The sequence below is a fragment of the Cucurbita pepo genome, chromosome 1 (genome assembly GCF_057944985.1).
Source record: "Cucurbita pepo subsp. pepo isolate OVF chromosome 1, ASM5794498v1, whole genome shotgun sequence".
Taxonomy (NCBI): Eukaryota; Viridiplantae; Streptophyta; class Magnoliopsida; order Cucurbitales; family Cucurbitaceae; genus Cucurbita; species Cucurbita pepo.
The window spans coordinates 1,594,620-1,608,906 of NC_141798.1; the positions used below are offsets into that span (position 1 = coordinate 1,594,620).

Consider the following 14,287-nt stretch of genomic DNA (forward strand, 5'->3'; position numbering starts at 1 on the left):
CGTGTAAGACAGCTGGTTGGCAACCTGAAACCGGCGAATCTCTGGACCAAAACGAATTCAAATTGAATTCTTTCTTTCCTTTTTAATAGAAAAAATACAAATTAACCTAAAAAATAGGTAAGAATATGGCTTTTTCTTTTTTTCTTTTTTTATTTTTTTTATTTTTAATAACAATAATTTTTATGGGCCTTTGCAAACGAGCCCATCCACAATATATGGGCTCGGGCCTCTAGAACAATTAATATTAAATATTAAAAAAAAACGAGTACAATTTACTTTAATTATTAATAAATATATTATTAATCTCTTTTAATTGATTGGTTGAGTAATTTCTAAATAAGTTTGGAATTAAACACGTTGTAAATTTTAAAGAAAATAGTTGATATTTGAGGGATTAAATACGATTTTATTTAATTAATAATATGATATATTTTTTATAATATAAAATTTAATAAATCTTGAGACTTTAAAATAGAAATTAATTTAAATTAGAATTAAATTTTAATTTTCTTTAAAGTATAAAAAAAAATGACGTAAATTTTATTAATCAAAATATCGTGGGCAGTTGTCAAATTATTTAAATGTCTTTTCAATTAATGACGAAATTTTCTTTGAATTTTCTTCGATTCTAATTAGTTTGGTCTAAAAATTTAATTATATTAAATGTTTAGAACAATACTCGTAACTAATGTCATTATTATAGCGTTAATATCCGAGTAAATTTTAGAATCATATTAATATGAAAATAGCGATCAATTTAAATTAGGTTGAGTTTAAATAAATGAAAATTTTATCGAACATTTGGGTTAGGTCTAAAAATATTCAAACTCGGTAACCCAATTTACACGCCATAAAAATAAATAGAAATTTTATAAAAATTAAAAACTATTTTTAATGAATAAAATAATAATAATAAAAAAGTAAATTTCTCATTGACTGAGAAAGAAATTAAATTTTGATGAAAAGAAAAATACAAATTGACTTTCACAAAGTTGTGGCTCCCACCCCATCAGAATGCACGTGAGAACCCAAACAAATTTTCTTCCATGTGAAATTCCAATTTTACCCCTAATTTGACTTTTCACTATAATCTCGAAATAACTATTTGACCCTATTATAATTAATAGTAAGAACCATAATCTCGTTTCTTTCTTATTTCATATAAGGCTTGCATCTTCTGTATCATACAGTGGCAGCTAGTACATAGTTAGCCGATACTTATTCTCTAGATATCGTAATTGTTTCTTCTCTAAGAAACAAAGTTTAAGAACGGTAAGTCTTCTACCTCTACGCGACATTGCTCCATTAGATTTTCGCGTAAGTATGAGTTGTAACTATTGTCCGTTGTACACGTTTGAATCGGAAGGTAAAAAAAGTAATCTTTATGGGATTTTTAAAATGGGTTTTTAAGATTAGTTTGGAGTATCACACAAAGAAAAAGAAAGGGGGGAATCATCCCTTGAGAAGTTATTTACTAAGCAACGAACTGTAATAAACAAAAAGGAAAACAATGATGAAGGTGAAGGAAAAAGATAGAAAAGTAAAGCAGAAAGAGGGCACAGTGTCAGTAAACAATTAACAATTGGGTGGAAAAAAGAAGGGAAAAAAAGATGGGAGGAGCACTAAAAATCAAAGTCAATAAGGGAAAGCTCTGCCCCCTCTTGGTAATACTCTCCATTTCCTCTCCCTTATTGCGATTTATTTCTTTTCCCACCGCGTGGACTTACCCCCCCAACAGAACTAGAACGGTTTCATAAAACTTCATCGATTCCCTCTTCAATCCATACTTATTTTTAGTCTTTTTCTTCGCAATACACTGATTGTATCTAAGACGTCTCTATCCAGGACGAATTAATCAATAATTCGGGCTCTGGGGTTGTTCTATTTTCTTGGTTACTTCCAATTTTCGACGACTTGTTGATCGGTAAGGCGAATTCCGGGCTACCCTTTTGGTGTTCTATGTTTGTTCTTGTGATTCCCTGGTTTTTTTGGTGTTTATGGGATGATTTTGATCGTGGGTCTTTAGCGTTTGGTTGATCGGAACTGTTTTTTTGGATTTGCAGTTTGTGGGATTCTGTGATTCTTCCCTCTTCTCGTGGGGTTTCCTTTGAAATCTAAGTGGATGATTGTTGAAAGGGGAAAGAAGGTGAAGTGGGAAGAATAAATTGTATGGATAACTTATGCTGCTTCAATTCTGTGTACTCTCAGGTAGTAATATCTTTACCTTTGTCTGGTTTTATGTTAAGTTCATAGTGATATGTGTTGATTTCTGTAGAACTCTGTGAGATGGTTGTTTCTGAGTTTCTGATCGGTTCTATGTTCTATCTTTGAGCTCAAGAACATCATGTTGAGGTCCAAAATGGACTTATTCTGGGTTAATTATTTACAGATATGTTGTTAACTTTGTAGATAGCTCCTCCTATTTAGGTTTGTTTGAACATGGAAACTGAGTTTTTGGTTCTGGATTATGAACTGGTTCAGGTTTTGATTTTATGCATCATGGTAAACGAACTCCGCTTTGTTCCTTGAAGTTTAAAGTTCGTGTTACTTGATGCCTGTTTGTTCTGTTGCGGTTTTGCAATTCGATGAGTAGACTGGAAAGGGTCGGAACCTTTCTCCGTTCCTAGTTTCTCGTTGTTCGTATATACCTCAATGAGGATATATACGGTTTGAAAGTTACGGTGTGAGATCCCACATCGATTGGAGAGAGGAACGAGTACCAGCGAGGATGTTGGGTCTCGAAGGGGGTGGATTGTGAGATCCCATATCGATTGGAGAGAGGAACGAGTGTCAGCGAGGATGCTGGGCCTCGAAGGGGAGTGAGGGGGGTTGTGAGATCCCACATCGGTTGGAGAGGGGAACGAAACATTCTTTATAAGGGTGTGGAAACCTTTCCCTAGTAGACGCGTTTTAAAATCCTTGAACGGAAGCCTGAAAGGGAAAACCCAAAGCGGCCTATTTGTTAACGGTGGGCTTGGGCTTTTACAAATGGTATTAGAGCGAGTCACTGGACGGTGCGAGACATTGGTCGGAGTAGGGCTAGACCCTCTCCATTGTATATGCGTTTTAAAAACCTTGAGGGGAAGCTCGAAGATTTTATGTTGCTTTTGATGGGGAGTTTTCAGTAGCATCTCGATATTTCGATTATGCACGTTTACTTAAAACATTCAATTCCTTGTTTCATTTTGATATTACTATTTATGAGCATGAAAGATTTATATGGAATCGGGATTCCTCCCCTTTGCGTTTAGTTTGTAGGAGGACGTTCGTCATGTAGCTCCGGAAAGGGCCGGGGCAATCAATGCCCTGCGAAATATGGTTTTAGTCTGGTAAAAGGCAAGGCAAATCATCCCATGGAAGATTATCATGTTGCTAAATTTATCACAGTGCATGGCCTGGAGCTTGGCCTCTTTGCTATATATGATGGGCACCTAGGAGATAGCGTACCAGCCTATCTACAGAAGCATCTATTTCCCAATATTCTCAAGGATGTAAGTTCGTCACTAATCTCGGTTATCATTATTGGAAAAGCTCGTTTCGGAATAACAATGTGTGTTAATCGTCACGAATGCTAGTTAGAAAGATATTTACTGACATCTCGACACAAACTCTTGTGATTTCTTCAGGAGGAATTCTGGTCGAATCCGCGTAGCTCTATCTTTAAGGCGTATGAGACGACAGACCAAGCGATACTCTCACACAGTCCTGACTTGGGAAGAGGTGGATCCACTGCTGTCACTGCAATTTTAATAAACGGTCAAAAATTATGGGTGGCTAATGTCGGAGATTCACGAGCAGTCCTTTCGAAAAGAGGGCAGGAAGTACAAATGTCTGTCGATCACGAACCGAACACTGAGCGAGGAAGTATTGAGGACAGAGGTGGCTTTGTCTCTAACATGCCAGGTCTGGTAATGCATTGATGTATTCTCATGAATGCCAAATTCTGCTACTTCTTGTTAAAGATAGGATCTAGAAAACTATGAATCAGTGAAGAGAAAGTCCTCTGTTTTCTTGATCTCTTTCGTTTAACATATTCCAACTATAATGCAAAGTGAAACCCGAAACGGTTGGATAGGGGAACAAAGCATTCCTTATAAGGGTGTGGAAACCTCTCTTTAATAGACACGTTTTAAAAACTTTGAGGGAAAGCCCGAAACGGAAAGCCCAAAGAGGACAATTTCTGCTAGCGGTGGGCTTAGGCTGTTACAAATGGTATTAGAGCTAGACACTGAGCGGTGTGCTAGCGAGGACGTTGGGCCCCTAAGGGGGGTGGATTGTGAGATTCCACATCGGTTGGAGAGTGAAACAAAACATTCCTTATAAGGGTGTGGAAACCTTTCCCTAGTAGACGTGTTTTTAAACCTTGAGGGGAAGCCTAATAGAGAAAGCCCCAAAAGGACAATATCTACTAACGGTGAGGTTGGGCTGTTACAAATGGTATTAGTGCTAGACACTGAACGGTGTGCCAGTGAGGACGCTGGCCTAAAAAGGGGTGGATTGTGAGATCCCACATTGGTTAGAGGGGGGAACGAAGCATTCTTTATAAGAGTGTGGAAACCTCTCTCTAATAGACACGTTTTAAAACCTTGAGGGGAAGCCCGAAAGGAAAAGTCCAAAGAGGACAATATTTGCTAACGGTGGTCTTGGACTATATTGATGGGTAGGAGTCACATCTACTCTCTACATCTTTTGATGTCATACAGTCTAAGCTTGCTATTATAGTCGTCTAACTTGACAATATTTTGATTGCTTTATAACTTGTCATATTAGGAGATGTTGCTAGAGTGAACGGGCAGCTCGCAGTTTCTCGAGCATTTGGCGACAAGAACCTCAAAACACACTTACGATCTGATCCCGACATAAAGAACGCCGATATCAACTCTGACACCGAGCTTCTAATCTTAGCAAGCGACGGTCTATGGAAGGTGACTATGATTGTTTCCCATCAACTACAACAAATATCCATCTTGAATCTCTAGTTTCTTCTCAAATTTTTATTCGAAATTCAGGTCATGTCGAATCAAGAAGCCGTGGACATAGCGAGAAGAACCAAAGATCCCCAGAGGGCAGCAAAGCAACTAGCAGCAGAAGCACTGAAACGGGAAAGCAAAGACGACATCTCGATCATCGTCGTTCGTTTCAAAGGGTAAAACTCGTGTCGAGCTAAAGTTTATTACCATTACTTGTGTGTTGGGGGTGTTCTAAAATCCATGGCATTCAACTCTGCAATCTTTAAGCCATCCACAGTAAAGAAAAACCTGCATAAATTTCAATATCTCCATATTCTCCCCCGCAACAAGGAAAAAAAGAACGCATCTCTGTTGTATAATATGATGTTCTTGCTCTGAATTGGGGATAGTTTGGTCTTTTCACATGATTTCTTTTTTGATGATCTGTAGATCCATGTATACCTTCTTCATTTTTCTGTAACTTTTTGTGAACTTATGAAACAGTTTGGAACTCTAGGCTTGGCCTTTGGGTCTCCATGGAACACCTGCTTAACATGTATGCAACTATTGTAATAGATTGATAAGCTTTTTGGTTGACATATCCCAATTCTCGAGTCCTGTTTAAGGGGCAATATCGGTATTGTAATGTAGCGGAAAGAATCTACCTTTTCAGGCTGATAATATCGCCTATCCCATTAGGTGGTAGTTGTCGTCGTCGTCGTTTCATGAGAATAGTAGGTGTGTGTCCAAGTTGACTTGAACACACTATTTAGTCATCTTTATGACTTGATAAAGACGAGAAAATGTGTGAGATCTCACATTGGTTGGAGAGGAGAACAAAACATTCTTTATAAGGGTGTGGAAATCTCTCCCTAACAGACGCTTGGACACGTAGGTGGTAGTTGTTGTCGTCGTCGTTTCATGAGAATAGTCGATGTGTGTCTAAGCTGACTTGGACACACTATTTAATCGTCTTTACGACTTGATAAAGACGAGAAAATGTGTGAGATCTCACATCGATTGGAGAGGGGAACAAAACGTTCTTTATGAGAGTGTGGAGACCTCTCCCTAACAGATGCTTGGACATGCAGGAGGTAGTTGTTGTCGTCGTCGTTTCATGAGAATAGTTGATGCAGTTTGGACACACTATTTAATGAAGAAAAAAAATTAATTTTTATTATAAATTAAATGATATAATTATTGGTTTATAATTTGTTTAAAAAGAAATGGTTAAATAAGAAAATAGAAAAAAACGCCAAAAAGGTAAAAACAGTAAGCGAATCTCGTTGCGATACCGTCTTCTCTCCTTTTTCGTTTCGTTTAAAAACAGAGCAACTGCGTCCCATCCGTTCGCCGGAAAATCATTCAGAGACGACCGCCATGGGTATAGCCGAAGCTTCACCGATAACCATGGCTCCGCTTCTTCTACGGAACTTGCTCACCTCTCTCTTTGGCTTCGCCGACAAATTCCTTATCAATTTATCGAAGAAACACAAACTCCTCGAGGTTATCCACTGCCTGTCAGTCTCCTTCTTCCACTTTTTCCTCCGTTGGCTTCCCTCCCTTTTCCCTTCAATACACCAGGTTTCTGACGATCGGTATCCTCTAAAACCTCCAAAAGGCGGGAGTTACGGAACCAGTGGAAGCGGAAGCGGAAGCGGCGATTTAGGGGTTTCTCGAGCCCTAACACAATTGCTGTCGATTATTAGTCACGTTCAGGTTAGTTCTCGTAAGTATGAAGTGGTTCGATCATTGGCGGAGAAGCTGATCGACGAGAATCAACGGGAAGGTATTGAGGAACTTCGTGAGGTTAATCGTGCGGTTCTTTCGACGGCTTTCGATCGGACTATTTCGCAGATTGAAGCCGCCATGCTCCACCAAGGGTTTCACAACGACGATGACGAGGATGAAGACGGCGAGACTAGTTCTGGACCGGTGGAGTTCTGGTTGGCTCGGGTTGTTAGGGCGGTTTGCAGCCGGTTAGGGAGTGTGAAGGATGGGGCGAACCGGACCGGAAGCTCAGCGGAGAAGCTGGCGGCGGAGTTGCTGTGGCTGGCTGAGAAAATGGCGAGCTGTGGCTGTGGGATTGAGGCGTGTCAGCGGTGGGCTTCGGCTGCTCAGTTGGGAAGACTCTCGCTCTCGGCGGAGCCGCGTCTGCAGGGCTCCTTGGTTAGAGTCGCAGGTACCAGAGATTTCTTCTTAAGCCTCTTTTCATATTTTATTTTAATTTTAGATTTTTTTTTCAAAATTTAATTTTAGATCTCTAGAATTAACATTTCCGTAAATTTTAAAAAATATTTTCAATTTTTTTAATTTGTGGCAAATAAATTTTCAAACTAAAAATCTTTAAATTTTAATTTTGTATTTATTGAATTTCTAAAATTAAAATTAACATTTCGTGTCCCATTTATTAGAGTTAATTTTTAATTTAAAATTGAAAGTTATTATATTTTTAATTAAAACATATACATATATATATATATAAATATTTTTTATTTCCCCCTTCAACTACAACCGCCGACCACTGCCAGTCAGCGCTCACTGCCGACAACCACCGCCGACCACTGCCAGTCGCCGCTCACTGCCGACGGCCACCGCCGCCCGCAATTTCTTATTTCTTTCCTTCTTCATCCACTGTTGTGTTCATATAATATACTGCCTTAACAAAATTATGAAATGAAATTAAACTTAGAATGTGACATTAAAATTAAACTTGTGTTCATATAATGATCTTGTGTGTAGCTTTCATGTTCAAGCAATCCAGAGAAATGAGAAAGGATGAAGAAGAAAGTGAGAAACACGCGCAGACGAAGTTGCAGATGCTGATTTCATGGCTTCCATTGTTATGCAGAGGCAGTAACGGCACCGATGCTCCCGTCCTCAGCATTGGGGAGCGGCGAGAGGTGGAGTTGGTGTTGGGGGAGATGATCGGGACACTGCAAGGGGACGAACAAGAGCAGGTTTTGGCTATTTGGCTTCACCATTTCACATACTCTGCCTCCTCCGACTGGCCCAACCTCCACGCCTCATATGGTCACTGGTACAGCGCCTCTCGTAACCTCATCATCCACCAACATCACTAAATGTAACTTCAAACCAATGCTCCTCCTTGGAAATGCTGTTTGTATATTGTTAGAACAAGTTTAAACTCATGCATCATTTTCTTACCATTACACAATTGTATTCTACTTATTTGTAAATATAGATATATATTCACGATTAAAAAGAAAATTATAAAATGTGAGTATTTTTAGCCTATTTTTTTTAATAAAAATTGTGGATATTCTTGTCGAAGAAACCGAGATGAAATATCGATCATATAGAGGAGGATTGCGATTGAGGACATAGGGTATTAACTCAAAAGTTTTGAAAAAACGTAGAAACCCAAGGTTGAAGAAGGAGAATCGCGTGAACTTCACACTCGAGCGAGATTGCGATTGGCCGAAGGAATTAGCTCGTGGGTTAGTGTAAGTAGGGCGCTTGTAGCCACGTGGCAAGATGGTACATTTGCTTCTCGGATAACCCCAATAATTCTAAAGCTAATACGTGCAACAAACCTCGACTTCTAGAAGAGATGCATTTGTTAGATAAAAGGTCGACACGGGCTCTTCCCATCACTCTAATGATTTATGATAACTCAAGGGATCTCGTTGCTCTAATAATTCATGATAACTCAGGAATCGCATGGTCTCCCATTCGTCTTGTTTATCTCCTTTTTGATGCCTTATTTAATCCATAATCCATATGTTTTAAAAAGGTTTTAATAGATTTTGATAAATTTCCGGGTTTTAATTTTGGGTTGAATAAATATTTATTTATTAACTCGATAAAATTAAATAAAAACTATTTATTAATGATAAAACTAAAAGTTTATAAAAACAAAATAACAAAGGAGAATAATAAATATGACGATGATATAAAATTTAATTTCTTTGAACATGGTATCGTATTGGTATGATTAATATGTCACATCTTCACGAGTAGTCGTAAAATAAAATGTTAGAAGACGTGGATCGTTGGAGTAGTGTGACTAATATTGTTGTTTCCTCCACGCTAAGCAAAATGATATTGCACCACACATCCAATTATTATCGCAAGTGTTCGATAATATTTACATTATCAAACGTGACTTTAGGTCATTCTCTCAATATTTTAAAAATATACAATAAAGTTTATGTTTAATCATATATTATATCTTTATAGCTTTTTTAATCATATATTATAATCATGATTTTTCCACGAGGACCATATATTATAAGAGTTATGATGGTTTGAGGTATGCAAAAATCACATGGGATTAAGTTTATTTTTTTTTATTTTTATTTTTTGGATAAACAAATAAAAGAATAAATTAGAGTAGGTAAAAGTCTCGTAAACTTTCGAGCATCGAGATGGTCGGTAACCTGGCTACAGAAGCTCCCACGTTGTTTACAATCTGATTCATTTGGGCATAGAAGATTCGAGTAGAATCGTCACACCTAATCCACCGTCCGAACTTCTTACATTCACTCCCTTGAAATGTGTAGCACTCTTTTTGATCTTTTACCGACACCGCTTAGTTAACAAACATCGAGTTTAGAGTCGGAGCAATCGTAAATCAGGTTCTGGATTCGTCTCCCGAACTCTTGTAATGTCATGATGTTTTTTGTTTTTCATGTTCTTATTTTGACACTTTTCTTGGTGAGTAAGAATCTTAATTAATAGACAATAAAGAAGGATATGAAACAAAAAGCATGAACTCATCATCCCTACCAAAACTTTATATCTAAGCAAACTACGAACCAAAATCATGGAGAAAGACCCGCTCACCTCTTAACCTACCGGACCAGAGACTCGAACCTTCAACCTTTTAATGTCTTAAATAATTGTGTTTATACTTAACTCGTAACGTAATTTTGAATTTTTGGGTAGTAACTATTGTGGGTTGACCTAATAGATGTCGAGTTTTGTAACGTTCGAGTAAACGAGAGGTATATGAACAAATCAAAACTACATGTGAATGAGCCTTTTTGCGGTAGCTCAATCATAAAGTATGTTTAGTTTGAAACACTCTTGTGTTGGGCGACCTTCTGAGAATTTTCGTAAGAAATATGTGAGTGAGGAAAAAACGTGCTGAAGGGATCTTGTGTCGGGTCGTGGAGATAGTTTTTGCTTGTAATTTAAAATTTTGGTCTGAATTATGGACACGAAACACTTTAAAATTTGAATGTTTGAATCTCGACTCCACCTTATTTAACCAAAAAAAAAAAAAAAAAAAGTTCGGGTCGTGTCGTGTCGTGTTGTGTCTAATCATCACAAATAATTGGATTAAGAGAATTATTGAAATACAAGATGGAATAAAGTTAATAATTAATTATAAATTTATAGAATTTGAAAAGATTATAGAAGGGTAAAAACGGCAATGATAAGGACTGTAGAAGGGTAAAACTGTCATATAGTGTGTCTATAAAGTCTTGTCTTTTGATGATCGTTTGGATACTTTAAAGGAATTTCTTCTCTGTTCTTGGAGTCGTTTAGATCTGACTCAAATTCGCAAATCTGCTTCGCTCTGGATTTTCTTCCGATTTTGCTGTAAGATTCTTTCACATTTTCTTGCAATTCTTGCTTGTTTCTCTCCCGTATTTTTCCCTTCTTGCTGTCCGATTCTGAATGCCTGGCAAGGGTTTCTGAGAATCTGAAAGAATCAATGGACATAGAAATTGGTTGTTTCAGAGGCGTGGAAAATCGAAAACGCCGAATGATTTTGTCGGTTCCGTTGCTCGTTAGAGGGAAATTTTGATTTGATTGCCTTGGGAACTAAGCTGAAGCGATTGTAAAATTTTTTGTTTCAAAATGTGTCTATTTTCATTCGTTTTCTCAGCGATCAAATGGTGGCTTATTTCCCGAGAATATTCTCTGAAATTTCTCTTTGAAAGTCAAGAAATTGTTCTTCGGCATCAAGCTCTTTTTATGATGTCCCTCTTGTTTCATCTTCTTAAAATACTTGTTGGGTTATAAATATATGTGTTTGCAGGCGTTGATTTATCTCTATTTCTATCCAAGTGTTTCTCCTTTTCTAATGCCCCTCTTGTTTCATTTTCTTTAAGTACTTTTTGGATTCTAAATACATGTTATGTAGGCGTTGAGTTATCTCTCTTTTGTAGCTTAGAAAGAAATTCAAATTTCCATCCAAATTGTTGGTTTTCCTGTTCCTTTCGTCAGATGAAATACTACTTTTCTTCAGTGTACTGTGTACTGACTTTTGTGTCAAATATTTGAATGAATGCAGATTGTTTTAGTACTATGCTTTATGTATTCAATACATCTCATCAGTTTGTGAATTTACGTTTCTTTACTTTTACACGATGTAAATATCTATGTATTTAATATTGTTTTTCATGTTTTTGCAGGGGTTCTATTATATAAGTTGTGGATCATCTATTGTAGTTGTGGATGTGTTACCTTTACACATTGGGAGAATAATATGCTTTGGTTGAGCACATCCATTGATGTATTTCGCAAAGTTGTGCATTTGAACCTCTATTGTAGGGTTATTTTGTAAAGCACTTTTTGTATCGGCAACACTGAATTATTCCTCCCTGAGCTCGTTCTTTCAATCAACCATGGGTTCCAATCACTTTTTTATCATTTCCTGTGATATCTACATTAGCTGAAAAGCTTCCTGTCTCTAAGCACCCTTTTTCGTTCATTCTTCTGTTTTAAATTCCCTTTTTTCTGCTTCTTTGTCAAGGAATCTAGCTAGCTCATTAAGTTTCCTCGTTCATTTTTATCAACTAGTGAGTTTAGTTCTTTCTGCAGTGAATATTCTCCTTTTACCTTCCTCTTTCTTTGTTTTGTGTACCCTCTTTTGGCTTCTGGTATAGAGGAATTGTTATCCGTTAAGGTTCAGAAGTAGTTATGGTGTGCCAAGCTGCATCCCAGACAAGATTTCGGACATTGAAACACGAGAACGGAATTGCTGGAAAACCAACAATTATAGTTAGAGTGATCGCATGCTTTCAACCTTCGCAGAATTGTCAGGTTTGTCAACTCAGTTTCTGCCCCCTGGTTTTGCTTGTTGATTAATAATTAACTATTGAAATATTTTTACGTTTATTTTATTTGAAAATGCATCAGTAGGCTCATTGAATACCATGATCAAGCTTTTGATATTTTCCTGTTCCAGGCCGAGTATTTTCGACACTTACTTAAGCCGGTCACGTAGATTGAATAGCGTTTGTTTCTCTTTAGCTGGATTTTGTGAACCTTTTTTTCTCCTCTTCTTTGTTCCTGCAAGCATTCAGCAGTTAACTCCCATTGTAGACCAGAGCACAACATTTTGAGGTAGTTCTTGCTACATGCTTGCGAAGTTTATTCTCCCTTTTGTTATTTTGATTGTAACAAAATAGTGATCCTTCAATATGATAATTAGGTGATTGTTTTTCTGGATGGTTGGGACTGATAACTCTCAGCTGGGTTTTGGGCATTTTGCTTGGCAATTGCGCAATCATAGTTCAATGAACGCATCCGTAGAGATCAAGCAACAGGAAAGCTTACGAACTCATATCAACCCTGGAAATTGCATATTTTCCACATGTGTAGGAATGCAAGGGTTGGCAATTCCTCCACCATTACCCAATTTTAAAGTGGAACTGCTAAATGTTGTTCAGCGGTCAAATCAATGCTTATCCCCTCATTTCCAGAACTCACTCAGCATTCCATTTCCTTCTCAGAAAGAGGAAGAATCTCTGCATTATGCTGGACCACCTAGTGAGATGCCTTTGTCAATATCAAATAATGGGTCCTATCCGAAAGGTTTTCTTATCTTTGATCAATCTGGAAACCAGAAGAGATTGATGTATGCTCCTATGTCTCCTCCTGTCCACTCATCTGTTGCTGACAATAAGCGTCCTGGTTGGCTTGAAGAAGAAGGGGTAGTCGGAGACATTAATTCTGTCAAATATTTTCCAAGTACACTGTTCAATGAGAATTATGTAGCTGGAGAGAGTGAAATGCATGAGAACACAGAAGAAATAGACGCGTTACTTTACTCAGATTACGATGGTACTGGTTGTAGTAGTGACGATGAAGTGACTAGCACCGGACATTCTCCAGAGATGATCAATGAACATTATGAAAAGTTTGAACGATGCCAGGAAACTACTACAAAAGTTGCTAGTTCTGATGGCCCAAGAAAAAGGCAAAGAGTGCATGATGGTGAGTCAGTAAAATCACCGCGAATTGCTACTGTTTCTCGTGCAAGAGTTGAATTACAGAAGTTTGCCAATGATGCGGAATCAGGCTGTGGCATGGTCCATGAAGAAGAGGCTGGAACAGATGTTGATTTCTGCAATTCTTTTTGCAAAAAAGACAGGATCAAGGAGACATTGAGAGTACTTGAGAACTTTGTTCCTGGTGCAAAGGGCAAAGACCCATTGTTGGTCATTGATGAAGCCATTGATTACTTGAAGTCCTTAAAACATGAAGCAAGCGTTCTGGGTGTGAGCTGCTATTAGATGACATGCCCCTAATTTAGATGTTGGTGGTTAATTGGTTAAAATTACGGTGTCATGGTGCGGTAACTTAAAGAATTCTTATTTTGAATATATATATGAATCCAAGAGCAGTCTGTTTACTAGTGCGAGCTGCTTCCTATCCCGAGAACACTGCGATGGATTAGCAAATGGAGGTGTATTATCAGGATAACATTGAACCTAGCCGGAAATGAGTGAATAATTGCCTTTCTTATCTGTTTACTCGACATGATTATGTTTGATACTTTTAAGGGGACTAAAGATCAGGGGAAAGTCGCAAAGATTTGAACGCATGGGATGTGATAGTGGTGGGTTATGTTGATGAGAAATTAAAGACCCCACTTTTTCCAGCAATATGGAGAATGTCCAAGGATTTAGTGCATGCGCGTTAGGTAAGTGAGGCCCCACTTTCCACATCTTTTTTCCTGGATTATATGCTATGTCCTTTACCCTATTACCCATTTGTAGAGGTTTTTCCTGGATTATATGCTATGTCCTTTACCCTATTACCCATTTGTAGAGGTTATGCTGTAAAGTGGTGCTTGTCCCTTGTGGTATTAGGTGGATGTTGCACGGTGAAACTTTTGTGGGGGAGTTTTGATTATGAGCACTGTGAAACTTTTGACTGCGCTCAGGTTTGTGTTGATGTAATAATTGGTGTGAACGCTTTTTTGAGTCCATTATGGTACCGCTTTCTGTATGCTTGTACTTGACCTAAGTCTTGAGAATACTGGCTGTACAATTATTGTTGTCAAAGTGTCTTCTGTTTGCTTATTGTTCTGTTTATACCAAAATTTCTCGATGCTTTTTGGTCCTTCTTCTTGG

General features: G+C 37.8%; 3 protein-coding genes across 4 annotated transcripts; all 3 read left to right on the forward strand.

The window, feature by feature from the left end:
• Window positions 1–1,533: 1,533 nt before the first annotated feature.
• LOC111789756 (putative protein phosphatase 2C 9) lies at window positions 1,534–5,548 on the forward strand. Of its 2 annotated transcripts, none has more exons than XM_023670446.2 (6): window positions 1,534–1,664; window positions 2,064–2,208; window positions 3,252–3,491; window positions 3,627–3,903; window positions 4,771–4,925; window positions 5,010–5,548. In XM_023670446.2, exons 2-6 carry the CDS (start codon window positions 2,170–2,172, stop codon window positions 5,148–5,150), a joined length of 852 nt encoding a protein of 283 aa, XP_023526214.1. In that variant the 5' UTR covers window positions 1,534–1,664; window positions 2,064–2,169; the 3' UTR covers window positions 5,151–5,548. The 2 variants fall into 2 exon arrangements, with proteins under 2 accessions (XP_023526214.1, XP_023526207.1); XM_023670439.2 differs by lacking the exon at window positions 1,534–1,664 and adding an exon at window positions 1,671–1,924.
• A 635-nt stretch (window positions 5,549–6,183) lies between these two features.
• LOC111805927 (uncharacterized) lies at window positions 6,184–8,122 on the forward strand. Its single transcript, XM_023691228.2, has 2 exons — window positions 6,184–7,131; window positions 7,692–8,122. The coding sequence occupies exons 1-2, from the start codon at window positions 6,330–6,332 to the stop codon at window positions 8,030–8,032; spliced, it is 1,143 nt and encodes a 380-aa protein (XP_023546996.2). The 5' UTR covers window positions 6,184–6,329; the 3' UTR covers window positions 8,033–8,122.
• A 2,297-nt stretch (window positions 8,123–10,419) lies between these two features.
• On the forward strand, window positions 10,420–13,684 carry LOC111801728 (transcription factor bHLH143-like). The gene is made up of 4 exons (XM_087125509.1): window positions 10,420–10,520; window positions 11,339–11,969; window positions 12,115–12,272; window positions 12,361–13,684. Exon 4 carries the CDS (start codon window positions 12,377–12,379, stop codon window positions 13,442–13,444), a length of 1,068 nt encoding a protein of 355 aa, XP_086981635.1. The 5' UTR covers window positions 10,420–10,520; window positions 11,339–11,969; window positions 12,115–12,272; window positions 12,361–12,376; the 3' UTR covers window positions 13,445–13,684.
• The last annotated feature ends 603 nt before the right edge of the window (window positions 13,685–14,287 follow it).